The sequence below is a fragment of the Xiphias gladius genome, chromosome 18, assembly GCF_016859285.1.
Source record: "Xiphias gladius isolate SHS-SW01 ecotype Sanya breed wild chromosome 18, ASM1685928v1, whole genome shotgun sequence".
Lineage (NCBI taxonomy): Eukaryota > Metazoa > Chordata > Actinopteri > Istiophoriformes > Xiphiidae > Xiphias > Xiphias gladius.
The window spans coordinates 28,613,818-28,641,774 of record NC_053417.1 but is presented as its reverse complement, the minus strand read 5'-3'; the positions used below and the strand labels follow the sequence as shown (position 1 = coordinate 28,641,774).

Sequence of the window (27,957 nt, the reverse complement as noted above, 5' to 3'; positions counted from 1 at the left end):
ACAGGTGAACTGTGACACCTGTCGTGATTTCGGCGGCTGGTCTCGTGACCGCGGATGATCGACCCGTTGTTTACGTACGCTGCGTGACGTCGCCTCGCCCGCCCCGGTCCGCGTGCTGCCGACAGAGAGTCCGGCGAGAGGAACCTCGCGACCAGCTCCGCGCCGCCCCAACGGTCACCAGTCGGCTAACCAGCTAACTAGTCGTTGGACTAGACGCATAACTTTGGCGGCTTCTGGAGCCAACGGCTGCTGACGGTGAGTGCATACGGCCGGTGCCGTTCGGTTCGGTTCGGGTCGGTTCGGTGGCCGCTGTGGCGTTACTAACCTAGTAACGGCTGGTTAGCTCATTAGCCAGCTAACGGCCAAGTGTTAACGGTTTCCTAGTAAGTGAACCGAGTTAGCTCGGATAACAAGGTTGGTGTCCGCTCCTTGTGAGGCTATCCACGATGGCGATGGAGTATTTGGTTACAGGTGTGTGTGTGTGTGTGTGTGTGTGTGTGTGTGTGTGTGTGTGTGTGTCCCTAACTAACGAGCTCTCCCGTAGCAACGGTTGCTAAGCCTAAGCTGTCTGTCTGGATCTTACATTAGCATCCCAGCTCATTAATTAGGCGGCGTTTAACATTAGCTCATCTGCACAGATTCTTAGATCTTTGCTCCGTCTGTGTGTGTGTGTGTGTGTGTGTGGGGGCGGACAGCAGGGCTAAGAGCATCGGTACACACAGTTCAGCATGGAAACCCAACCTCAGATCTGAGCTGGGGGCTCCAACCAGCGATTTTTTTACATGAACCGAATCTGAAAAATGACAAATGAATGATTCAGTTACAAGTTACGAGAGGACAAAATGTCGTCTTCAGTCGGCCCTGTTTTATCGTTTATCTGCATCCACATTTTAGTGTTCGGTTTTGCAATGAGTGTGTTTCCGTGTGCGCTGGGTCTGACTCTGCGTTGTGTTGTGCGGAAGGTAAGGAACACACTTCCCTGTCATTGAGCGAAATCACTGCCGAACGCCAGCAACAGCAACCGTAGTTGTGAGGAGAGAAAACACTCTCAGGGTTGGAAAGGTAATGCTTCACGATAGGATAGATGAAATGCAGATTATATAAATAACTTAAAAGCCAAAAATCGTCTTTCAGAAGAATAATGTAAAATAGCCATGCATAAACCATCATACAGGTATGGTTGTGAAGAAACAAGACATCGACAGGGTTGCATAGATTTAGGGCTTCAGCTAATGATTAATCTGCTGATTATTTTTCTTGTCTATAAAATATATTTTTTTAAAAACAGTGGAAAAATACCATTCACAATTTCTCAGAGACCACGGTTATGTCTTCAGTTTGTTCGTTTTGTCCAGCCAACAGTCCAAAACCTAAAGATATTCAACTAAATGTCACAAAGGGAAACAGCACATTCTCTCATTTGAGAAGCTGAAACCAAAGAACAGCTGGTATTTTTGCTGGAAAAATAACTGAAATTATGAATGAGTCTGACTGGTCGATTAATCGACTAATTGTTGCAGCTCTACATAAATGTTTCCTGCACTTGTACATCATCATCAGCACAGTCACTAAATGCCCCGCGGGGGAAAACATGGACTCAACCTGGTTTGCAACCCTGAGTGTAAAGTTGAGACAAATCTGCTAATTAGGTAGTTCTCCCCTAATTAGCAGATTTATACATGAAAATAAATAAAAGCCCAGATCTAAAATGTAAAAATGTCAGTAACCTAACATTACATATGAAGCAAAAATATCTTCAGTAACTGAGCTACTGATCATTAACATGCAGGTGTGTTGTGTTTATTTAGTGTGTTTACATAAACACTTGCATCCCAGTTATGATCAGGTTTGTCCAGGTATCAGCAGGTCTTAAAATGTCTTGAAAAGCACTGAATTCAGTTTCCTAAAAAAAAATCCTTGGACGGTTTTAGAAAGTGTTAAATTTGATTGACTAAAGTCCTAAATCTTGTCATTTGGCTGCTGTGGGCAGTAATGTCGGTTCTGAAGGTTTCTGTGTGTGACTGCGGCTGTTGGAGGATGTTCTACGCCTCTAAGCTAAAAGTGTGATTGTTGTGACAGTGGATCCAGCTGCAGGAGGCTGTTCAGTCCTTCTTTGTGGAGACTCAGTCAAACACTGTCACTGCTGGTGCTGCAGAAGCTGGAAGAGCATCAGCTCTGAATGAGCAAGTGAAGATTTTAGCAAAAACTTGTGTGAACTTAAATATGTTAGTCAGTTTAAATTGGTTAGTCCATCCATCCATATTTTGCCACTTGTCCAGGGGGCATTAATATAAGTACTTATATAATTCAATATTATTGTAATATACTGCGGGGAAATAATGAAAAAATGCGATATTATAATACCTAATTCCAGGCCTCATTGTCCCTACTGATACATATTGTGAAACAGATATTAAATTCAACTGTATGAAGTATTAAAAAGTGTTCAAGTTAATGTAATGAACGGTGCAAAAACCTGAGTTATCCTAGTTATGTGTTTACAAATGTAAAGATTATACAGTTATTATGGAACCTGGATAAGCCCTTATTCTGGTTCAGAGAAACCAGGATACTCTGGCATGTAAACACCTGATCCAGGTGTCTGATGGTTGTCTGTCTTGTTAGCAGGTGTGTCCTTAACTTGAGTTATGTGTTTTTGTCAGTAAAACAAAAAATCTGATGATAAATGATGTAGCGATGGCTTGCATGCTGAAATAAAAGTCTGACATTGGTATGGCAGAGCAGTTTAATTGTTGTCTTCCCTTACTGAAGACTAGAAGAAGAAGCTATAGCAGAGAAGTACAGGCAGTGAGAAAGCAATTCATTCTCAACTGTTGAGACAGTTCATTTAGTTTTAAATGGCAGAATTGTAGGATATGGAGGAGTCAAAGACAAGTCTCCACCACTGCAGACAAACAGAACCATAAGAATGTAAACAGGGTATTGAACAACTGGGTTTTTCTGTGTTCCATCTTAACGTCATATCCCCACATATACTAAAAACACACATAACTATCTGGGTTTTGAGTCATGTCCTGATTTTGATTATATTCCGAATATGAGCTTTACATGGAACATAGAGAAATCTGGTTATTCAGCTCCCTGTCTTTACAATTATAACGCTGGCCGTGTTTCTGATCGTCTGTGTGCAGGTTTTGTTTTTGACTCCTTGACATATCATGCGTTCATTTTTGTACCAACTGAGTTACCTCAAGATGAAGTGGTTAGGTTTTTGGCCGCCTGGACTGTGCTGTATTTAACACTCTGCTCAATTTAGCTTCTTCATTTCATCTCCAGTAAAATTTTGTACAATTGATGTTGGATTTTAACTATTTTAACAGTACATCTCGTGGTCATTGTTCAGCGTGTGGTCTGATCTGGTTGCTGTAGCTTCGCAGTCAGTCAGTCAGTTATCTGTTTGGGTCAAAGCCAGACAGCCGGCAGGGAGCTCAACATCCATCCAAAGCACTCTGCTAAAACACTGTTACCCAACCTGTCGGCCCACGCATGCACACACACACACACACACACACACACACACACTTGCACATGAACCCGGATGGCTCAGTGCCAATGAGAGATCACTGGCTCTTTCCATTAAATTCACACAGTTGGATAACACAGTTTTTACAGACCATACGGATAGACATCCAGAGAGAGTCAGATAGACGGGCAGCGAGACAGGTGGCAGAGCTGGGCGATAGAAACAAATTATTTTATTTTTGACTCAAATAATCTATTCTTAGTGTTGCCAGGGTGTTGTCAGGTACCAGCAAGAAGTCTTAAAATGTCTAAAATTCAGATCCTTAAATTCATTAGTATAGCTGAATTTTTTAGGTCTTAATTTACAACTTAACCGTTTTTCATATTTAATTTGTGTTTTTCAGTCAGCACACCCTGGCTACTGTACCTCCACTAATTCTTCAGTCTGTATAAATGTTAGCGGTGCATGCTTCAGGTATCAGTTGATGCTTGTCAAAAGATGCAACCTTCTGTAACGCTGTGTGTTTCAATTTACCGTAATTGCCTACCTTGGAGTTTGCTCTGAAGGGAGCCACTGTCAGTAATGTCTAATTATTTAACTGATCAACTGACCAATCATTTATGATCTCCGTCTTCAACAGTCACATAAATTGACCAAATTGTGTCATTAGCTGCTATAAAGCCTTTAAGATCTTTTAACAGAGAACATGTAAACTGCATCAACTTGAACCAAAATCTCAGAAGGAGGCAGTCACATGACAGTTTAATTCCTGTTACTCACTAACACTGTCTACGTGCTTGTTTGTGTTTTTTTTTTAAATCTGTCTGTTTGTCTGGAAGGTGTGTCTCATAAAGTTGACTGGCAGTAAAGCGGTCCTATGATGGAAGAGCTTCATGACGTCCAGCTGACTGAGATCAAACCACTTCTGACAGGACAGGTGAGGGGGCGGGACTTAGCCTGGGTCTTGGCCAGCGTTCATACGCTGCTGAGAAAGGTGGACGTCTGCAACTTACAACAATGTGCTGTTCAGTGAAAAAATCCAGACCAAAAGACACAATTAACATGTAGCTTTCTTACAGTATAATGAACTGAGTTAACAAAAATAAAACTGGATCCTTTACGTTTATTTATTTTAATGGATACCTGTCGTCCGAATAACTGTAAACATGGAATAAATTGCATAACAGGACAAAAACTTGTTTTTCTTCCATGTTGACATTTTTAAAGGCTGTTTTGTAACTGGGTATTTTCCTACATCTTTCTGACTTCATCATCCCCCTTGACTTAGTCCATGTTAAATTTAAGCTGTTTCAAAATATTTGATGACGTGAATACAAAAATATTCGATAAAAATTCCCTCTGAGTTATAAACCTTCGATCAGCCTCATATCCTGGATACCCTCATTTCTTAACAAACTAAATTCATAACAATTTATGATTAAAGAATTTCTCTCTGTCTCTTCAGAATGGGAGAAATCTGCAGGACTTTGACTGTCAGGTAAGTTCAGCACCAACACACTGATACCTTGAAACTCTTTTTTTTGTGGTGTTGTAAACTCATTTCAAAATTGATTAGAGTAGGTTTTCATTACAGTTTTTGAGGAGATAATTTCATATGTTAAATCATGTTTTCAAATATGAAACATATCATGTACCTAACTGTGAGTAATTTGAGAGAGTCTGTTTCCCAAAGGTTGAGAATTAATTTGTCATGGTTGAAACTGAGGGGTGGGGGGTGTTTATATGTTTATATTTATGTTTGAAAGCTCAAGAGGTGTTTCATATCAAAATGTTTGTGATAATACCAACATAAATCTCCTGATGACAAAACCTGTCATATCATGTTATTTTTGATTATAACATGGTGTTGATGTATTTACGTCATGACTGCTTTCAACAGCAAAACACAAGACTGAAAGTAAAAGCGATAGGATTTTACACCATTCAACCTTCAGGGAAAGACAGAGCAGAGGCTGTGCCTCACAGAAAAAAGCCACATATGCCGTCATCTGGTAACTACACTGACCATGTAATGACACGCATCAGGATCTGTCTGACTTAGCAAAGGTCATGATGGATCAATCACATTGTATGTCACTGTAGTAATTGATCAGAGCAGCAGGATTCAACATTTGGGGGAGGGATGTCTTCTGAATTCTTCCAGTTTATGAAAAGCAGAGTCAAAAAGCTCAGCCAGTCATATTCAGGAGGTTATGTGTGAGGAAAACACCACAGAAGCAGAGGAGAAAGAGTATTCAAACACTAGGCTGAATTTAGTTGGATAAGTTAGCCGTAGCAGTTAGCTGTATGCACAGATATTGATCAGCAGGACTTGCGTCACTACATCAGGTCAGTTTACATCAATGAGTCTGATCAGAGTTATTTTGAATGAGAGCACAGAGTCACAGCTCTGCCTCTCTGTCTGTACCGCCAAAACATCTTGTGAATCATTTTAAAGCCATATCACCCACCTGTATCCAGCCGTCAGCTGCATAACAGCAGTTCATTCAGGAGCTGAGTCAGGTCAGGGAAGTCTGAATTTCTACTGCATTTCCTTGCATTTTTGAAAGGAAAAAATAATTAATACTAGAATCTCAGTAGGCTGCCCAATTAAATTCTGTATGTGCAAAACACTGGTTGCATAGTATGTTTCCGTTATTGTCACCACAAGAAGGTTGCTTCTTATTTCAAAACTATTCAGCTGTATATTTCATTCTATTTTGACTTTTAAGTGTTGGAAAAAATCCACTTTGAAATGGCACAATATGAAAGAGAGAATAAATTTAAAAAAGACTCCTTCTGAAGCCTGTAGACGTCCGTCTGACTGCCCTCTGTCCGTCTGTTGTTCGGTATAATTTCAGGACCCTAAAATATCCCCACACTTGTCGTAATATTTTTTTGTTTTATATTCAGTCTGAACAGTGAGGGAGAAAACTTTAATTAAAAGCACCCTGCATGTCTCAGGTATCTCAGATATAATTTCCTAATGGTGTTTTAGGATTTTTCTTGTAGTTGGTTGTGAAATTTGATTTCCCTGTGGAATGGGAAACAAGGAGGAGGAGGGGAAATAAGGAAGGGCAAGATGAAAGGAGAGGAAGGAGTGGAGGCCAAAATAAAAGGGAGTTGGAGAGAATGCATGATGAAAGAAGGGCAACAAGTGTTTGGCTGTTCAGATCTTAAGACCTTACAGCTCTCAGCCAATGACTACAGAGATTATTCCTCTTGATCCAATCACCACGCCCCCACTTAATCTTTCTTCTTTAACTTAGCTGAAGGCTAAAGGACAACAACAAGTCTGACCTCTGTCTCTTCTTTTTCTACTGACCTCTCTGTCTCTTTCCTTTCTGAAACATTTCTCTCTCTTTTGCTATCTGTATGTGAAACCTTCTAACTTTAGTTCTGTCTGAAACTCTCTGACTCTCTCGCCTCCTCCTTTCCTCTGTCAGGATGTGTGACTCTCTGGACTTGCACCAGATCTCCTGTTCTTTAGGAGTTGGGGTGGTGAGTTAGCCAGTTAGCTGTTCATTATCCTGCTCTCCTGAGTCATGCTTTGCCAGCTGCTAACATACAGGAGTCAGCTTTTTAGCCCGTTAGCTACTTAGCCCGCTCACCTTTTTAGCAGGCAGGCAGTTAGCTGTTTTAACTGCTCACATGTATATATTTTCTTTCAGTTGTATGACAGAGAGACAACAATAAGTCAAATTTTATTTATAACATTTTCCATTTATGTACATACATTTGAAAGTATTTCCCAGGGCAGAGAAAAATGGGCAAACTGAGAAAATCCGAGCTCGAAAAAGGAAAAGCAAAAGTTGATCTGCAGAAAATAACAATAAATAAATGTATTTGATTAATCTCATATTTAGAATAATGAGAATTTTTTGAGATCGCATCTAAAACTGTCAGTGTTTTGAACAGCCACACAAAATTTTAAGTCCTGGTTTTGGGGTTCGTTAGCATGTCACCCACAGGAGCTCTGAGGGATGTCACAGGTTAATAACTTTAATTTTTTTAGTTTAAAAATGCATAAAATTCATGAAAAACCAATAAAAATATTTACAGGTATATAAATTTTGCAATGTAGTTACAAACAGTGTGTTTGCACATGAATGTGAAGAAGCCTAAGAACCATTAATAGGATCTGTCAGGTGTTTCCATGGTCAGTTCATTAATGGGATTACTAGACAACACCTCAGCCTATAAACATATGAAACCATTCATCTGTCTGTCCATGTTTCAGTCCGTAACAAGCTAAATATACAGCAAACAGTACAGTCTCTCCCTGACGGTGACCACACCGCTGAAATAAAATGTGAAATAAAATCATATCATTCCACATTCTGATTTCTAAACAAGTGAACCAGCTGAACCATGTCCCAAAATTATAATGTGGTGCATTCAAGTGCACCGTGGAAGCACTGTTCTCCTTTATCACATTTCACTGCTTGTTCTTTGGAAATACAAACAAGCATGAAGGTGATAAAGCATCTGCTTACCACTTGGCTGATGATTTCTGACCCAAACCTCATTTTTCATTTTTTTCACTGGGCAGCTGCTGCCTGGGCACGTATTTGCTTGTGGGTTCAGGCGTTTCAAAGAGAAACAAAATCATGAGCTGCTGACTCTCTTTGGGATATCAGGATGATGTTTTACTGTTATCTTTACTCATGTTAAAATGGAAGTTGAAATTGGAGACACCCCACTGGTACATGCTCCCTATGTGCTCTGTTAGCTGTGTGTTATTTACTTTACAGCATGAAATAAGTTTAACAAGTTCACCCGTCAAGGCTTCTGTAGGAGTATTAAATGTTGGTGCTGACAGGATGATGTTTATTTGTTGTTTGTTGTGTTGTTCAGGAGCACGATGTGGAAACAGCCCACGGTGTGCTGCACGTTACCATGAGGGGAGTTACTAAGGGCAACCGACCCACAATCCTGACCTACCACGACATCGGACTTAACCGTGAGTGAACATGAACACACACATTTACTGTCATCATACAGCATATGTACCACAGAGTTACAGTATGCACAAAAACATAAACACATGGACTTCATACATTAGTTTGTAGATATGTTATTTTACATTCTGTATAGCTGAAATAATGTGTTAATAAGTGTGTGTGTGTGTGTGTGTGTGTGTGTGTGTGTGTGTGTGTGTGTGTGTGTGTGTGTGTGTGTGTGTGTGTGTGTGTGTGTGTGTGTGTGTGTGTGTGTGTGTGTGTGTGTGTGTAGATAAGTCTTGTTTCAACAGCCTGTTTAACTACGAGGACATGCAGGAAGTGACACAGCATTTCTCAGTTCTGCATGTTGATGCTCCAGGACAGCAGGAGAATGCTCCCATATTCCCCACCGGGTAACAAACGCACACACACACACCGAATAAAGCAACAAAACATCCTCACCAGCCTCTGTTGGGTATAAATACACATGTGCACAAGACGTCTACCGTTTTCCACTGCTTAACACACACACACCAATGTTTTCCCCAGGCTCTGATGTGATTTGTTGTTATACTTCGAGACAGTGCTTTTACCATTAAATACCAGTTGTTTTCTTTTTCAGACAGAATTGAAAATAAAATATTTGATCACATTTGACCAACAAGACAACTGTTGGCACAGAGATCTGATTAGAAAAAGGAAAATAAAATCCTTAGGTAGTAAAAGCTTACAAGCTTAGCGACAAGGTAAAGGTAGTGCTCTGTAAAATAAATGTCTCTACAGCAACAATAATTGCAACAACAGCAGACACACAGAGTCAGAGACCAGCTGGTGAACATACTGGAGCATTTAGCAGCTAAAGAGCCAGATATTTCCCTCAGGAGCCGGTGGAGACCAAAACCAGAACTAAAAGAGAGAGAATACTGGACTGAGACTCATCAGGTGGACTCAAACACCAGATCCAGATGCATGATCATGTTGCTCTGTAACTGGATGTCGAAATAAGCCGCTGTTTTCTGACACCATATCAACTAGAAATGTAATCATATGTCAGTGCTGGATCTCTGAACAGCCAAATGTTGAAAAAAAATCAGCTATTGCAGGTTTGAATAAAACAAAAAGGTGATGCATTGCCTTTTTGCTTTTGGTGACATGTTACCTAAATTTTGACTTTGAAGTTGATACTAAGCTGAGTATCTGAAAATAAAGCACAACTACAGCACTTGCCATATCTGCTCTGGAGCAGATTTTCTACTGGTGGTTTAGATATTCGATGTTTGTTAGTCAACTTTGTACACAAAATATTTACATAAATGGATATTAGCCCCAGTTGGTCAACATGTTTAGATGAACTGGAATCCAGTTCGAGACATAATGCTGGACTGTGTTTTGAGTCCCTCTTCTTTTTTAAGATATTCCAACCTACATTTACATCCTCATGAAGTCAAGTGACATAAAAACTCCCCAGTAGGTTCTGTGTCTTGACACAACAATAATGGCGAAATTACTCAAGTGCTTTTATTTATCAGTTGTGCAACAGTGGGTTAATAAGTCTGTTGGCAGTAAAATGGCAGTGCTGCCCATTTTACAGGCTAACAGTGACTCTGTGTGCGTGGGTGTACATGTGTGCAGGTACCAGTACCCCACCATGGATGAGCTGGCTGAGATGCTGCCATCTGTCCTGACACAGCTACAGTAAGTCTGCAGTCTTCCTTGCAAGAATACACGAAGGGTACTTCAGTAGGAACTTCCAGACAGACTCTTTGTTAATTCACCCTGATCTCTTAGAGTGTGTGTGTGTGTGTGTGTGTGTGTGTGTGTGTGTGTGTGTGTGTGTGTGTGTGTGTGTTCGTGTGTTCGTGTGTGTGTTCGTGTTCGTTGTCATCAGGGTGAAGAGTGTAATTGGTATCGGTGTTGGAGCTGGAGCCTACATCCTCACCAAAATGGCTGTAAGTAAATACATTTCACTCATTTATCAACAAACTAAGTCAAACGGTAGAGAAGCTCACTGAGCGCAGGTAGAGGTTCTGGCAGGCACAACTGTGACTGGAGGGTTGCTGGTTTGAACCCAGGAGCAGTTGGGAAACATTACTTCTTTACTAAAGGAAGAGAATTTAACGCCAACGTTCTCCTTTCTGCCACATCACGTCTGCCTGCCGCTGCCTTGGTGCTGCTAATAGGAACATTCAATGATGATGATTGCTGTTGTGTTTCAGCTGAATGATCCCAGTCTGGTGGAGGGTTTAGTTCTGATCAACATTGACCCCTGTGCCAAGGGCTGGATGGACTGGGCTGCTTCTAAGGTAAAACACATACACTGACATAGTGAAGTGATTTTATACTTCAGTTATTTAAACCAAATAACAGTGTATTTGATGTTTAAAATAAATTCGTTATTAGAGCCTGAAACTTTGTTCTCGACCTTGAGAATAGTAGTTTAACAAAATAATATTAACTTAAGGTCCACTTACTAGGTTTTTCCAGAGCTTCCAACCATATGTAATTGCCGTGATCAGAGTATGGAGTTTGCGCAGATGTAAAAGAGTTGGTTCAGTTGTCATCACTTGGCCTCAGTTGAAGTTACGAATGCAACTGAAATGTTACTTGATTTGTAAGCGCTGAAAGCAGTTAAACGGTCAGTTGAAGTGTACAAGATGAAAAGAGTTGAGCTCTTCATTTGAAGAGCTCAACTGAAAGTTGAAAGTGTCAGTGTTGGAGTGTAGACTCTGAAAGCATTTGAACTGTCAGCTGAAGAGTAAGAGGTGTAAGCATCTAAAATGCCCATCAATGTCTAAGCCACGAAAACAGTTCAGAATGCGTGTTGATGGGGACTGCGTGTTGATACTGAAATATCATATTAAAATGCGATGTTCTTGTTTCTTATAGCTGAGCGGCTGGACGAGCAACCTGGTCGACATCATCATGGGACACCACTTCAGCACTGTGAGGACAAACAGACAGACACAGAGAGACATTTTATTGTTCCATAAGGAGCAGGTTTGACAGTTGAAGAATCTCTACTGAACTGTGAACTGTTAACTGTGTTTGTAGGATGAGTTAACAGAGAACAAGGAGATCATCCAGACGTACAGACTGCACATTTCTCAGGATATACCGCAGGATAACCTGGCTATGTTCTACAACAGCTATGACAGGTAGGACGCTACAGGCTGTGTGTGCACTTATTTTGTTTTCCTCAAGGGGATCAAAACATTACTTAAATACTGAAAGCGCCTATATCTGGTATTTTAGAATAACAGTGTATCAAGTGACAATGTGAAAACAATATGACAGTGTGAAAGGAGTCTCTGGTAGTGATTAATCTAAAGAGAATCATCCGCTGAATCTGCAGCTCCACCTCAGCTTTACTGAGTTCTAAGGTGAGTTTCAGCTCATTGTTTATCCGCCTGGACCCAGAGCTTCACTGCTTTGGTTCACTCTTACCGCTCATAGTGTCATTTTTGGTGGCAGCAGGCAGATGTTTTCAGAGAAACAGCTGTAAAAAAGCCACTGTCCACTACCTGCTCAGCAGCAAACAGCAGACAGACTCAGTCAGGGACCAGCTGGTGAACATAGTGGAGCATTTAGCAGCTAAAGAGCCAGATGTTTCCCTCAGGAGTTGGTAGAGACCAAACCAGAGCAAAAAGGAGAGTGAATATTGGACTTAAGTTTGCCAGAAACACAAGTCCAACTGAAAGCTAATGTTGCTCTGTAACTACTGGATGCGTAAATACACAACAGTTTGCTAACAAGTTCATATAAACTTAAAAGCTGATGATATGTCAATGTTGTGTTCGCTGCTTGTTTCCACTGCGTCCAAGTGGTCAAAAAATTAGTTGTTCCAAGTTTAAGGACTTAAATACCATATTTCCTCAAATAAAAACTGGTAATCAATTTAAAGCCGGGCCTCCAATAATGGCCGGGGTCGCGGTTGACACGAACAAATAAAGGCTGGCCCCCAAATACAAGCCAGGGAAAAACAAGGGTGGATAATCTCCTGGTGACTGCCATATAATGCGCATGCCAGTTAAGCATAATGTACATTTCTACTCCTTTAATAAATTCAACAATACAATCATGCTGTTTTCCGCACTTTGTTGTTCTTTATGATCCACATTGCTGTTTGTGTGTATGTGTGTTTGTTAGTCGTACTGAGTTGCAGATGGAGCGGCCGGTCCCTGGTCTGAATGAAAACACAGTCACCACACTCAGGTATCACTTGTTCTTTGTTTATTTTGTTTCTTTAATATGTCTGATTACTGCTGACACATGCTCATAGTCAGTCTGTGTGTGTGTGTGTGTGTCAGGTGTCCTGCTCTGCTGGTGGTTGGAGACACGTCGCCTGCTGTTGATGTCGTGGTGAGTGTCTGCTCTGTTTCCATGACAACAGCCAGTATGTGATGTCACATTGTTGTAACTATATTGTGTGTGTGTGTGTGTGTGTGTGTGTGTGTGTGTGTGTGTGTGTGTGTGTGTGTGCGCTGCTTTGCCCTGCAGGTGGAGTGTAACTCCAGACTGAACCCCACCAAGACCACCCTGCTCAAGGTACCAGTCTATGTCTGTCTGTCTATCTATTATTGTGTCTGTCTCTCTCCACGCCTGTTTGTCTCTTTATCATGCATCTTCTCATCACTTGGCTGTCTCTTTCCTCACCTGAGTATCTGTCTCCTCCATCTCTTAAACTGGATTTATACTGGTGTGTTAAGAGGTTACCTACGGCGGCTTTGTGCGTACGCTCCAAGGTTATGTTTTAGGCTACAGCGTAGCTGTTGTGTGCCTCCTCAGAATGTAACTACTTGTCAGGACTGCGGCATTGACGGAGATACCGCAGGCTGTTTGACAGCAAAAACTGTGACTTGCTGCTCGTGTGTTCTCCTCCATGTTTTTGATGCCGGTTGGAGAGTGTCATTATTCAGTCAGTCAAAGAAAGACTCTCAGTAGTCCCTTCCTTTTCAGTAACAGACATCTAACAAAGCAATAACACAGCAAACCTTCTTCTCACTGCGATCATCACTCTGTATGAATAAATGGACGTAAACACAGAGGTTACTTGGTGGTTAGTCTGACTCACCGGATGTAGGCTGCGAGTATAAGCCTGCCATTGGCTGCGTGTCTCACGTGGCATTCTCCATTTCCACTTCCCCTTCCCGTTACCCCCTCCGCTACGGGACACAACAAAAACCACCGAGCTAGCAACCTGCAGGCTGAAAATGGCAAGTTTTGGCGAAGATTTGGATCGTGCAATCTCAGTCGACATAAGTCTTTGACTGTTTGTGTTCATACAAACCCACACATGCAGTAAGTTAACTGCTCAACTAATTCCACAGTGGGGGAGTAACTGAGCGGCCCTTCCCAAAAGGGCACGGTCCTACCTTGACCTGAACTCTGAACTGTCGGGCCAAGCTCAGCAGTCTACTACAGGGTGAATTAACAGAGAGTCTGTCTGGAAGTTCCTACTGAAGTACCCTTCGTGTATTGTTGCAAGGAAGACTGCAGACTTACTGTACTTACTTTCTACTTAACAAGTTGAAGATAGGGGGGGGGATTGGTGGTGCTGGTAGAATACTGATTTAAAACTGAAAAAAATTGGATCCAAACTCCTCCTTCGACTTAGTTATCTTATCCTTGTATGGACTCAACTGTGAGTGAGTTTGGGAGTGATCTGGTTGGCCCCGATTTCATTTTGTTTTTTTGGTAACAGGTCAACCTGAAACTGAAAATGAGTTCCAGTTGTAATTGTACCCTTTTAAGGGGCCTGTGTTCTCACCAGATGTTGTTATTTGTCTCTCTGCTAGATGGCAGACTGTGGAGGACTTCCTCAGGTGGTGCAGGTGAGTCTGAGCCTCTTACTGTCTCATAATGTGGGTTTAGATGATAAGTTTGCACCTTTTCAAGTCCTAAAACAATATTGACATGTCCATATGTACTTTGAAAGATTGACTGGTTGCTGTAATTGTTCCTTCTGTCCAGATCTGTTGTTAAGGTGATTCCAATGTAAGTGATTGGGAACAAGATACACAGTTTTGGCTGAATGTAAAAATGTATTCCAGAGTTCAGCTTAAGTTAATATGAGGCTTCAGCAGATCTTCCACTAGTTTGTCCCTGGACAGTGTTTCCTTGCTGATCTATGGTGATGGGATAGTAACATGTTGAACTGAAAGACTTGAAAATATCCACTTGATTTGTCTAATTCAGACCAAAAAAGCTTCATATTAGTTTCAGCTGGCCTTCCGAGTGCATTTCTCCACTCAGGAAGGGATCTCTTCACATCCTGTGTGAACAGTAGAAACAATAGCATTGGCCAATAACACTTTGTTTAAAACTTAAATCTTTCTGCTCTTCATATTTTATATTATTACAGAACAAACAGCAGTGGCGGTAGCTCTAATCAACACCAAACCTCGATAAAACACTGAAATCACTCTTGTCATGCTCTTGTGTGTGTTACACAGTGTCACAATCACTCTGTGTGGCTCAGAAGGGAAATTTGGTTTATTGTCTTTCTCAAAATACTCTGACTTGCAGCTACCTAAAAAATCTTTGTTCTCCAGATCGTATTTTTCTTTCATTTTTGATATCATCTGATTTTCCTCTCAGTTATCGTGCTAATTGCTGTAACCTATGATCAAGGGTCGCCGGCTTGAGTTTAAAAACCTAAGCTCTCCAACTGAGAAACTTTTACCTCCTGCTCCAAATTATATTTCTCTACCACTGTATACAAGATTTCCAAAGGGGATTTAGTGATTGAGTTAAGCATTTTCTCATTTTCCTTGAACGTATCCCTATTTGAGGTCAAACTCTCGACGTGGCATCCCTCCACATTTAATTCAGCATCCCACCATCTTGTAGTAAATCCTGTATCAAACTAGTTTACCAAAGGTCAGAGCTGTGTAATAATATTATTCCCTATTCTTTAAAGGGCCACACCTCCCTTATGTTTGGGAAGTCGAATCGTTGTGTTCTTATTTCTTGGCTTGACCAGTAATTATTTTAATGTACACGTTGCCTTGCTGATATTGTTTTAAGACAGACTTGTCCAAACATGTGAACCTATCCTTGAAGGTCTCAGTATGCTTCAGACGATCTGATCTGAATGTCCACACTGGAATGATGGGGTGAAAAGCAAAGAAGTCTTGATCTATCAGGCGGATGTAGTGTTTGTCACATTGTTTTATAAAAATAAACAATGATCAGTTTTACACATCATCAGCCATCCTAACTGAATCGTGTGGTTTTCTCTCCTCAGCCTGGAAAACTAGCAGAGGCCTTCAAGTATTTTGTCCAGGGGATGGGCTACAGTGAGTATCTAATCCTGATTCTTCAACACACCAACTTCCTGTTGGTCTTCGTCTCTCCCATGTTTCTGCCCTGATGTTAACAGTTCTAGTTCTAGTAATAGTATAAGTATAAGGCTTAAGTAGAAAGCATTTAGACTGCTGCTAGAACTCCTCTGACATCTGTAAAAACATTTGTAGCTGTTTTTAGTTTGATCTCAGCAGTTTGTCTTTTGTTTGTTTTGTTTTTATTATTGATCATTTATTTATTTAAGTACATTTAAACATGGGAACGGACCTTTAAACACAGTCAAAAGCTGTTTTTGTGTGTGTGTGTGTGTGTCTACAGCCCTGCCTCACTAACTGTAAGTAGCAGTTTGTGGGGTTGTACTCTAAACAGCAGTCTATGAAAAAGTTGAGTTTCCTGAACACACGCACGTACAGTTCTTGCTTAGTGAGTGTGAGTGTGTGTCTGGTCTATTTCCAAAATTACAATTATTTCTCAACGTGTCCTCCTTTCTTTCTGCTCTTCTCCTCTCTCTCTCTCTCTTTCTCTCTCTCCGTTTCTTTGTCTTTGTTTCCTCCAGTCCCTCATGTTGTTTTAAATCACCTGAGCGGCCAATCAGGTATCAGGACTTCAACCAGAATCTTAAACCCGCTCCACCTCCCCACCTCTGCCCATTTCCATCTTTGCTTATTTCTCGTTAGACCTTCCCCTCGTCTGTCTGTCTGTCTGTCTCTGTGTGTCCTAGTGTCTCTGTCTGCATGCTGTTCAGCTGATCACACTGATTTTCCTCCTCTGCAGTGAAAGTGACCAGCAGGCTGTGCTGCATGCCAACACTTCAGCTCCGTTCACACTGCAGGTGTTCAGGCTCAGTTCTCAGCTGCTGCTCATATCTGATGAACTGTGGGATAAAACTCATATCCCACAGAAACATGACGTGAAAGTGATGAGAGGAGGAACAGTAACAGATGATGTCGCGTCTGTTCAACCAAATAGGCCTTTCCCGCTTCGAGAATGTAGCAACCCCTAATCTGGAGCCATCTGTAGCATGATCTTATAAGAACCTGTAAGTCTTTGGTTCTAGGGTCAAAAAAACGTAGGTTTTTCTTTAAATCTTGTTTGGTAATCGAGTGCAGTTGTGGGACAGACAGCAGTGGAATAAGAGTAGGACTGCAACTACTGATTATTTTCAATGTAAATGAATCTGCCGGTTATTTGCTTAGTTAGTTTAATTGATTATTAACAATTTAGTTTATAAAGTGTTAAAAGAAAAACTGGAAAAAATGTCATGGTGACCTGCTCATTTTGATAATCGATTAATCGTTTCAGATATTTTTTAAGCAAAATACTAAAAACTCTGGTTTCAGCTTTGTTCCTGCTCTTTGTCATAATGACAGTAAATTCAATATCTTTGGGTTCTGGTCCATCCGTCGGTCGCTCTAAATAAGTGGCTCTAATATTGATATTCTTTCGCCTGTCTGAGATCTGAATGACGTGTAGTGATGTCAGTACAACTGGATTAATAGGAGGACCCCACCCGCAGTGGGAGGTGGACAGAATGGATCAGAGTGACGGAGACTGACTCCAGACCAGCTCCCACCCAGCTGATCGGCTTAATTCCTCCTTCAGGACACGTCAGCCGGATGTCTCGCTCTCTCTGCTCCCTACTGTCAAACCAGCCCGCCGCTTGTGTCTCTCCTAAATCAGAAGACAGGGAGGTGTCGGTGAAGAATCTGGTGGAGAACAGACTTTAGGATACAGAACAATAATTTCTCAGCTTTTTATTCTCCATTAAGAAATCAAATATGGCACTGCATCGTTGGCTGCCCTACCCCGCCACTTATTGGAAAATATAGCTCCATACTGGAAGCGTTGCATGATTCATGATTCTGAAAATACCTGAGCTACCTGAACATTGCAGGAAAATGCAGCCAAATTAGCAGTGTCCTCCCCAACATAGTAAACAGTCTACAGTTGGCAAGGACGAATGCAGAACAAAGCAGCAAAAAACCTCGTGGGATATTCTAAATCAGAATATCACCTGTATATTACAACACGCTTCCTTTTAGTGCTTAGCTAACTGTCTTGTTACTGCCCCGTTGTCTCCACCAGTTAGCCGTTGCTTTCCATCCCCCCAAAAGCACCAGGAACTGGATTTAGAATCAGCTCCCGAGGAGAGCAGAAATGTAGTTACAGGAACTTGTCCCTTAAGCGGTGGGAGCGCAGTGGAAACAAAAGCAGAACCTGTGACAGTGGCAACACATTAAGTTACGGGTCCTTAACTTCCTGTAGTGGAAAAGGCCTGAAGGTTTGTTGCCTTCTCATCATTGTGCGTCACATCGTTTGTAAGGTTAACGCTGCTCACACAGCCTGACAACATGATGACACCTGGCTCAGGTCAGTGGTGGAAGCTGGATTTGCTGGGATTGAGACCCTGATTAACTCTGATTTGCAGCGTTTCTTCTTTGGGTCCCCATAAGACAGTAAAAATGTGGTTCAGTGCATGTTTTTGCTGAACATAAAATGTGAAACATTTTTATCTTCAGTGTGAACGGAGCCTCAGACTCGCCATCATCAGATTTGAATCCAGCTGCTCAGCACAGTGTGGACGATTCAAATCAGCACATGCCGGTTGGACAGTGACGTCTGAAATGACCTGCTGTCACGCAACCGGGTTACCAACACACACCTCAACCTGCTGCACGCTGAACTCATTCGTGTCTCTGTGTCGCCCCCCAGTGCCCACAGCTGGTATGACCCGGCTGGTTCGCTCCAGGACTCACTCGGCCTCCAGCGTGGGCTCCACCGACGGCGTCCGGAGCCGCAGCACGACCAACGCGCTGGCAGAGGGCGCTAACGCCACCAGCCCCGAACACACAGCACCACACACCATCGAAATGACCGCGTAGGACTGCTCCTGCTCCGTTTTCTCCATCTAGACCTCGCGCTTCTACTTCTTTTCTTCTGCTCCTCAGATGCCGTGTTCATCTGAACTTAAATCCTTCCAGGACGCAGCCCAACAGTCCTGCTGTGTTAGTTGTAAACGTTCTTCCCAAATTGCTGAAAAATGTCACATCTAACATCATTTAAAGTAGAGATGACTGCTGTCAGAAGTCCCTCTCCTAATATCTTCCCAGTGAGCGTAGGGAGTTTAGATCTGAGCGGTGTCATAAACGTTGTGGCGCCAGCAGCCCTGTTAGCTCTGTTATCCTGTGCTCTTTAGGACGCTGATGTTGGCTCGTAGTTTCACTCCTTCCTCTCTGGAGCCAGACGGTTGGTGACGGCGTAGATGTAACTGTGCGTGGAGTTCAGCCGGTTCATATTTGTATACAGTTGTGTCGTATTTCTAAAGTAGACTGTTCTTCAGGTGGTTTTCTCAGGTCAGACCAGATTTTCACATTACTCTTCTCTTCCTTTAGTTTGGTCCTGATCTCTTCTTTTTATTATTACTCTTATTATAATCATCATTATTTTGTTATGATTGTTGTTCACGGTGGTGCCGTTGGCTGATACGGAGCTTGCTTCTGAAATGATGAACCTTTTTCCTACCTGTAAGACTGCAGCTGTAATTGACCCCAAAATAATCGCCCCTCCCACCCTGGGATGCCCGAGCCAGGGGAATTTGATGGGAGACAAGTTTTAACAACAGCGAAACAAAATCAAAATATGAATAAAAACTCAGGTATTTAACTACACGTGCAGAACAGTCTGACTCAAATCCAGTTCTGATCCACATTTTTCGAAAGAAAAACACTGTCAAGATCGTTTTAAACTGTGCTGTCGGTTGCTCTGTTTGGAATCAGAAACTCCGAACGACGCTCTTGTTACTTTAAACGGCCCGAATAGCTCTTCTAAGCGCGGTAACTTTTTTAACGAACAAAAATAACTTCAGAAGCCGTGAAACTTGTATTATCGTCACATTCAAGTCACAGAGCGTCTCTTATTCTGAAAAATAAATACGTTGATTAACAACACTGATGGCCCGTCTTAAGATGTCTCCAGAAACCTCAGACCCTTCTAACCGTGGGGATAAAAAAGTGTCCCTGCTGCTGCATCATACAAAAGATTTTAATGAAGTGATTCTGTGACTTTTCCCCATTCCAAACCAAGATGGTAGCAGGAAGTGACATTTCCTTCTCAATTTGTATGACGTGGACCGAAATTCAGAAGTTTTGTTTGTTTCCATTGATTGACTTTTTAAATATTTTTTATTTCTATACGAACAGGATTCTGGAAATACCTTCAGAACAATGATGAATGTCAAACAACCCTCTTGGTATTTCTCCGAAAATCTAAAGCTTAGTTCTGTGACATGAATGTAACGTGAATACGTGAGAGGCACAAACGGGGACTAAACGTGTGCAGGAGTTAATTCAGGTTCATATTTTAGATCGGACACCTTTCATGGCTTCATGTCTTAGTCAACTTCAGGTTTTTTCCTTTCTGTCAGCCACACTTTTTTATTTATTATTTAGTAAGACTGGATACTAAGACAAACACTGCTGGATATAGTGGATTTGATTCAGTTCAGTTTGCTCTATTTCAGCAGGATCGCTCAGTTTCAAAGCTGCTTTCTTGGAAGTCGTCAGTACAGACTGTCACACAAACAGTAAAACTGAGAGTGATTTCAAACACATCTCAGGATACCTGAGTCTTTGTTTATGCGGCAGACGTTCAGATGTTGTTATGCTGATGTTAAAACCGGACTTTAAAGTGAATTGTGTCAGAAGTGGCTACCGCTGGTATCCCAGGCCGTGGGGGGAGAATAATTGATTGAAAACAAAGCTCTTTAAGTGATTCCTTCCTTCAGAGCAGATCTTGAACCCCGCCCCGACCTGTGACCTGGTCTGTTCCTTTTCTACAGCTGTACGTGATTTTTTTTTTTTCTCTTTTCTTTCCCCAGAAGCTCCCTGCTCTGTTCATTAGGCCCGTCGGCAGCATGCTCGTTGTGGAGTTTTGGCATGCAAACTGTTCAGTGGTCTAGTGAGTAACTGATGTTGTCCAGCGTCTCTAAGCTCGGGGGGGGTGTCCTCCACATAAAAACAATGCTGATGTTTCATTTCCTACATGGTGTCGTTGCAGTTCCAGTTCTTGTCTCTGGACTGGGTTTCGGCTGAGTTCATTTTCTGGTCCGAGCTCATTGAGCGAGGCACCATCGCTGCCTTCTGAAAACCCAGTGTCTCCAGAACATTCATGCTCCGCGAGTCCAGAAAAACAGCAGAGTTCTCAGCCTTGTCACGCAGCAGTAAATTATCTGAAAAATTCAAACCGAATTTAGATACTTCATTTTCACTGGACAGCGATAACGTGTTGATTATTGATCATCATACTGGACAGCACGTGTTTGGCCTCGGTCACATTTATGTGGTGAATGTGGTTCCTGATGAGGAGCCGATGAGCTCTGCCCCGATGGTCGTTGAAGCTGTGGGTCAGAGTCACGTTGCTCGTCCTGCTCCCGCTGACCTGTTGGTCCCTGCTGTCTCGGTCTCATACTCCGATTTTCTTCTGCTCTCCGTTGTGTTGCCGCATGGTCGGGGTGATGCCGCCCCCTGCTGGAGGACTCAAGACATGAATCCTGGTGTTTGTGCGCAGCCTTTAAAACGGCTCTTATTAGACGTTCAGAACGGTTTGGTTTCCAGTCTGTACTTAAAACATACTAATGAGGCGCTTCCTTGATCAACACGGTCGACCCGCAACCTGTTAGTCCGGTTCAGACGAAGTCACCTGTAGACAAGAGGCAAATATTTACTTATTCTATTCTATATATACTCAGTGTAATTCTGCCGTCTGTTATTGTTCTTAATATTTATTACAACTATTACTTTTGAGATTTGTACTGAAGCATCAGTAGCTGTTGTGTTACACTGAGGTTTGTACCTACTAGATGTTGTTCCATGACTTTGGATGTAAACAAGGTTTGTAATGAAATAAAGTTTGTTCTCCGAAAACACGGTTTGACCTGAACATTCAGGAAAAAGTTTGCATGTTACTTCTGTAAAAGTAGCAACACTACTATGTAAAAAGACTTAGTCCTGAATTTAGAAATCTAAAGTATAGGAACATCAGTACTACAGCAAAGTATTGTGAACAAAAGAACTTATTATGTAAGAGAGTGTTGTTATTGATTTATATTATTGGATCATGTTTCTGATGGACCACTGTGCAAGCAGAATTTTACTGTTGTAGTTTGTTAGTTTAACCAAGCAGCATATTGTATTTAATAAACTGAGCACATAAATGAAATTTGAATCTGCAGACTAACCAGTAACTACAGCTGTTACACTAATGTAATGTAGTAAAATGGACAATTGTTAAAAAACTTTACAAGTGTAAAGTTGCATAAAACGGAAAAACTCAAATACAAGTTCCTCAAAAATATACTTAGTACCATAAAGTAGTCGAGTAAATGTTACTCTCCACCACTGATATTCTGACTGATGGTGAAACATCTGCACGATCATTATATAACGCTGATCACAGACCAGCACAGAGCAGTTTCCAGACAGACTGAAGAGAGCGCATGCTGCTCTGAGATCAGCTGTATTGACCACTGACCAGTTTTTGCGTAAGTTTTACAGATTTGTCCGGAGGGATTTCAAGAACAAAGAGGATGAAGAAGATGTGTCGTAGCTGATTGGACGGGGATTTCCATGGAACGTGGGAGGTGATAAATCATGAGTGTGCCATCAGGCTCGTGTAACGAACATTCTAGTCTCTACGGCCGTGGTAGGCAAAAAGCCTGTGGGCTAAACCTGGCCCACCACTCAAATTATTTGGCCCCCGAACACAAGCTTCACTTTTCCCTTTTATAGTTTGCATCGAAACATTTTGCATAATTTTCCACAAATCTACTGCAGGTAACATAATGTAGATACAAGGCGCCTGCAAATCCCAGTAAACAGTTTATAATCAGGTGATCACAATCAATGACCCGCATCTCAAACACGAATAGGAATGCTGATTTAAAAAAAAAAAAAAAGGCAAACAGTGATTGCATCGAATCATACATGAAACAGGAGAGTTAATCGTGTGAATAACCTGTACTTTACTTTAGAAAGAAATGAAATACTCAAAACCAAAGTCCTAATGGAAAAAGAGCCAGCGTACACGACTGCATCAGTTGTTCGGTTCGTGTATTTGTTGATACCTCTTGGCTGCAAAGTGATTAATTCACTGGTGTCAATCAGCATCCATTAAAACCTGCAGACAGGTGAATGATTCTTTAATACTAGAGGTAAGTTAAAGTCACGTTTTCACTTGAAGAAAAACTGGAAAATCAAACCAAAACACGTCAGCACAAATCAATGAAAAGAGCTTTTATTTCAGATGATACAGTCAAGTTTGTTGTTTTGTTTTACATTATTTGGCTTGCACAGAGGGACACACCGGTGATCTGATCTGAAACATCATCAGGTGCGAAGCGCCGATCAGAGCTTCTGAAGGGTTGACTACAACGTACAGCGCTGTCAGAATGAAAAACCATGCACCATTTTTGATTTTTAAGAAAACAGAACACCCAGAATAGAGTCCCAACGGGCAGCAGCAGGTTTCAAGTGGCTGGGGGGTTGCAGGGTCAGCTGGCAGCGGGGGGCGTTGTCTTGCTGCAGAGTCGACCCAGCAGACCGGCCATCTGCAGCAGGGAGTTCACACCTTCAGCCACCCGCATGTGAGTGTAACCGATCTCCTGGAGGAAGGAACCAGAAAATCACAGGGTGAGTGAAGTGAAACGCTTGTTTGGATTTCAACCTGCCGTGAATGAAACTGGGACCGAGATGCTTTTACCTGTGAGGTTAAAGGGACAGTTTGACATTTTGGGAAAGACATTCTCTTTCTTTCAGACAGTGAAATGAGAAGATTGGAAACAACCTCTCGTCTATGCGTTCAGTCCACAGCTGGAGTCGGGACGCTGTTGGCCTAGCTTAGCGTAAAGACTGGAAGCAGGGGGAAACAGCTAGCCTGACAGAAATGTACAAACAACAGTTCGTGGGTTTAGGGGAAGTTATGTGAAGGAACTATTTCTTGACAACGGTGTATCCATCCACCCAACACGTCTCCCGAGGAAGTGAAAAATCAAATTTTCCAAAACACTGAACTGTTCCTTCAGGGCTGTACTGTAACTTAAAGGACAAGTTGAGGTTTTTTGCTGGTTAAAATAAGCATATTATTAACTAGTAATATTAGTATCGTTTATCTTCGATTTTGACTGATTTCCTTGGAATTTCATTTTCTGTACTTAAACAGAATCCTTCCCCCGTTGCCTCACTGCATTTAAAGTGAAATTGTACCTTAAAATCAATTTGTAATTCGTATATATATTATTTTTTTTTAGTAGTACAATCATGAGACAAATATTTGTAGAATTCAACTTTGGAAGATCTTTCCAGAAATAAATTAGCTGTTCTGCTGTGTTCTGGTCAACCGGAACGATTGTCATCGCACACAGGCAGGGCTAGCGATTACTGGGGTTTTTGGTTTGTGTTTTTTAATTAATCAAGTCCATAAAATGTTAGAAAAACACTGTAGGTGATGTCTCCAGATGTTTTGTTTGTCCAACTAACAGTTCAATACCAGGAGATACTCAGTTTACAAGGGGTAGCTGTGGCTCAGGAGTTAGAGCGGGTCCACTAATCGAACCATTAACCGGACGGTCAGTGGTTCGATCCCCGGCTCCTCCTCCAGGCCGCATGCCGAAGTGTCCAGATTCCGACGTATCATTGGTGTGTGAACGTGCGGCAGCAGTGTAAAGTGCTCCGAGTGGCCATTAAGACTAGAAAAGCACTATAGAACGTGTCCATTTACAATGACGGAAAAGCTGCAGAACCAGAATGTTTGGCAATTTTGCTCCATAATTGACTTTATCAATTAATGAATGTAGGGCTGCAACTAACCATTATTTTTGTTATCAAGCTCCCAATTCTTTTTGCAATCAATTAATTCAAAACAAAAAGAAAAAAAACAAGGCAAATGTCCGTTGCCAAAATCTTCAGATAACTTCTTTTATCCATCCAACAGTCCAAAACGCAAATACATCAAGTTTACAATACAAAACTGACAAAAGCAGCTAATCTTGATGTGTCGAGAAGCTGAAAACAGCATTTTTTCTCGATAAATGACTTAAACAATGAATTGACTCCTGAATTTGTCTGTCAATCCACTTTAAGCAGCGTCCTGTTCAAACATGTCAGGGGGTGGAGCTCTGCCTCACCTTTATGAACTCCAGTTTCAGGTACTCGGCCATCTGGTAGGTCTTGCAGACCCTGAAGATGTTTCCGATAATGTCCTCTGGAGAGTAGCCCAGTGCCCACAGCTGCTCCACCACTTTGTAGGCCTTGTCAATGTTCCCGTCCACACAGTGTCCCAGCATGCTTTTCACCAGCAGAGGGTGAGGCTCGTCGCACACCTTAAAGACGTTCTCGCTGTTGATGTAGCCGAAGCCGGAGTTGGTGGACTGCAGGTTGTTCAACGCCTGGAAACGCAAAAACAGGAGGTCAGCCGATCGCCCACGCGCCTCTGAGCCAAGCACCGGGCTCTCAGCTCTTCGTCTCACCTGTCTCATGTCTCCCTGGGCGGTGAAGATGACGGCCTCCAGCCCGTCGTCCGACACGGACAGACGCTCCTCCTCCACCACCTCCTGCAGCCGGGCGAGGATCTGTCCGTCTGTCAGTTTGGAGTAACGCAGCACCGCGCAGCGAGACTGGATGGGCTCGATGATCTTATTTGAGGCGTTGCAGGCGAGAGCGAAGCGCGTCGTCTTCGAGTAGATCTCCATGATCCTCCTCAAAGCCTGCTGAGCTCCATCGGTCATGCTGCAGGGAGGGAAAGATGCAGACGTTACAGTCTGGCAAAAACAAAGATTATATGTCAATTACATTTTCTGGTGTCGTTTATTGATGGCAAGCTGCAAAATCGGACAAAGTCAAACTTAATTCTGTGTAACAGAACGTTTTGGGTCATTCTCATCCCTTTAATTGTCTGGTGACCCTTTAGACTTATCCTCGGACCACTCAGCTAGACTTCTGTAATGTTAAAGCCAAAGTCAGGAGCTGATAATACTGCTGCCGTCTCACCTGTCGGCTTCGTCCAGGATGATGATCTTGTGTCGTCCTTTGGGCAGTGTGACTTTCTGCTGAGCGAACATCTTGATCTTGTTCCTCACCACGTCGATTCCCCTACAGACACAACAGTAACAGTCACCGTCCACCCGTTAATGCCAGTGTGTGTTGGGTTGTTTTAGCGTTTGTTCTTGACCTTGGAGAGAGTAGTTTAACAGAAATAATCTTAGCTAGCTGTCTCAAGCTAGTAAACGGACCCTGAGCTAAGATTATTTTGTCAAATACTGGTGTTTGTTTCAAGTCTCACCTCTCATTCGAAGCGTTGAGCTCCAGCACGGCGTCCTTCATGGAGGCTCCAAGCAGCGCTCGGGCCAAACACAAGATGCTGGTGGTCTTTCCTGTGCCGGGAGGACCTGGATCACAACAGTCAGATGTAGTTACTCTCTTTTCCTCACTGATAAAAGTCCAGTGCTACACAGAGTTTGGCTTGATCCACCAAGCGTCAAGGTTTTGGGCCGCAAATGCTTTACGATAATCTGAGAAATTTTATAAAGCTGCTGCTTTCTAGGATATGCAAACAATAATAGATTTGATACCAAAGTATTTGTTTTAGAGTTGTGATGATTTTCCACAATGACCAGCCCAATATTTTCCAGCTTGGTGCAACAGGCAAGAAGCGTGTATCTGAAAAGAATTAGATGCCAGGGGGGCTGGTTTGAGTGTTTCTTAAACTGATGATCTCCTGGGATGTTCACACACACAGTGTAAAAAACTAAAACTAAAAATTAGTTCAGTGGATGGAGACGTCTTGTTGGTGAGAGAGGTCAGAGGTGAACGTCCAGACCGTTTGGAGCCCACAGAAAGGCTACGGTAACTCAGGTAACCACTCTCTACAACTGTGGTGAGCAGAACCTTGGGGCGGAGGGTCCACAACAGCAGAAGACCCCGTTAGGTTCCAGTCCTGTCAGCCAAGAACAGATAACTGACGCTGCAGTGGACACAGGCTGCACCAGACCTGGACAGCTGAAGACTGGAAAGACGGAGCCTGGTCTGATGGATCTGGATTTCTGCTGAGGCAGCAGATGGTAGGGTCAGAATTTGGAGACAACAGCATGGATCCATGGACCCAACCTGCCTTGGGTGAACAGTCCTGCCTGGTGGTGGTGTAATGGTGGGGGGAAAGTTTTCCTGGCTCCACTCTGGGCCCCTTAACACCAACCAATTGTGGTTTGAATGCCACAGGCTGAGTATTGATGCTGACCATGTTCATCCCTGCAAGTTTTGGCTAAAATCTTGACTTGCTCTGGAGCCGATGATCTTCCAGCTCCTGTAGCAGCAGCAGTGACAGTGTTTGACCGAGCAGGCTCCTTGAGGAGAAAGTTCAGGGAAACAGCTCCTATTCTCAAAGTTTCACAAACCTGACGCTGGTTTTTAAGAGTTTTCAGCTTCTCTGTGATAATCTAGTCCAGATTTGACAAGTTAAGTGTAGTGGTTTTGGATCCAGACCTGATCCAATGTGGTCTGGATGTGAAGAAAGCAGTGAAATCTCCCTTTCATGAGTAAAATAAAGTTTTCACCGATTTGAAAGTGGCTTTCAAAGAGCGTTAAGGCTTCATTTCACAACAGTAAGAGGATCCCACACAAACCAAAGTTAAAGCTACAGCACTCGAGAGCAAATGTTTAAGGCTTTGTGCATGAAACAGCCTCTACGGTCTTTTTGAGGGAACTGAATTCATTGGGTTTTTTAGACTTTTTAAGACCTGCAGATTCCCTGTAAATGGAGCTCCAGCCTGGCAGCTGTCTGGAGAAGACAAAAAGTCTATATTTCCACTTTCAGACCTCCCTTCCTCCGTGTCTCTGCACATACGGACCTGCGATGATGATGTTGGGGACGTTTCCCTCTCTGGCGAACACCTCCAGCCGGCTCACAGTCTCCTCGTTCCCCACGATCTCCTTCAGCTTCTGCGGACGGTATTTCTCCACCCAGGGCAGCTCGTAGGCGCTGCCGGAGCTTTTAGACGAACTCTCTCCGGCCTCTGTGTCTGTCTTCAGTCCGCTTTCCGTCGGTTTCTGTTCACACTCAGACTCCGCCATCACCACGTCCATGGCGACGCCTGTCTCCACTCCGCCAGCCCGCGAACAGCAGCAGAACCTTTCCCTCCGTAGCAACCGCACGACAGCAAACTGACGTTTCATTGGC

At 42.6% G+C, this 27,957-nt stretch overlaps 2 protein-coding genes across 3 annotated transcripts; one reads left to right on the top strand and one right to left on the bottom strand.

The window, feature by feature from the left end:
• Nucleotides 1-106: 106 nt before the first annotated feature.
• On the top strand, nt 107-21,932 carry LOC120803871 (protein NDRG3-like). 2 transcript variants are annotated; one of them, XM_040152854.1, is made up of 16 exons: nt 107-255; nt 4,324-4,421; nt 4,950-4,982; nt 8,342-8,447; nt 8,720-8,840; nt 10,060-10,122; nt 10,316-10,376; nt 10,644-10,730; nt 11,314-11,370; nt 11,479-11,582; nt 12,574-12,639; nt 12,735-12,786; nt 12,925-12,972; nt 14,223-14,258; nt 15,674-15,725; nt 18,445-21,932. In XM_040152854.1, the coding sequence occupies exons 2-16, from the start codon at nt 4,362-4,364 to the stop codon at nt 18,612-18,614; spliced, it is 1,116 nt and encodes a 371-aa protein (XP_040008788.1). In that variant the 5' UTR covers nt 107-255; nt 4,324-4,361; the 3' UTR covers nt 18,615-21,932. The 2 variants fall into 2 exon arrangements, with proteins under 2 accessions (XP_040008788.1, XP_040008789.1); XM_040152855.1 differs by lacking the exon at nt 107-255 and adding an exon at nt 288-471.
• A 1,074-nt stretch (nt 21,933-23,006) lies between these two features.
• rfc2 (replication factor C (activator 1) 2) lies at nt 23,007-27,957 on the bottom strand. Its single transcript, XM_040151797.1, has 6 exons — nt 27,629-27,957; nt 26,065-26,170; nt 25,773-25,874; nt 25,253-25,511; nt 24,911-25,171; nt 23,007-23,389 (listed from the first exon to the last, which is right to left on the bottom strand). The coding sequence occupies exons 1-6, from the start codon at nt 27,951-27,953 to the stop codon at nt 23,279-23,281; spliced, it is 1,164 nt and encodes a 387-aa protein (XP_040007731.1). The 5' UTR covers nt 27,954-27,957; the 3' UTR covers nt 23,007-23,278.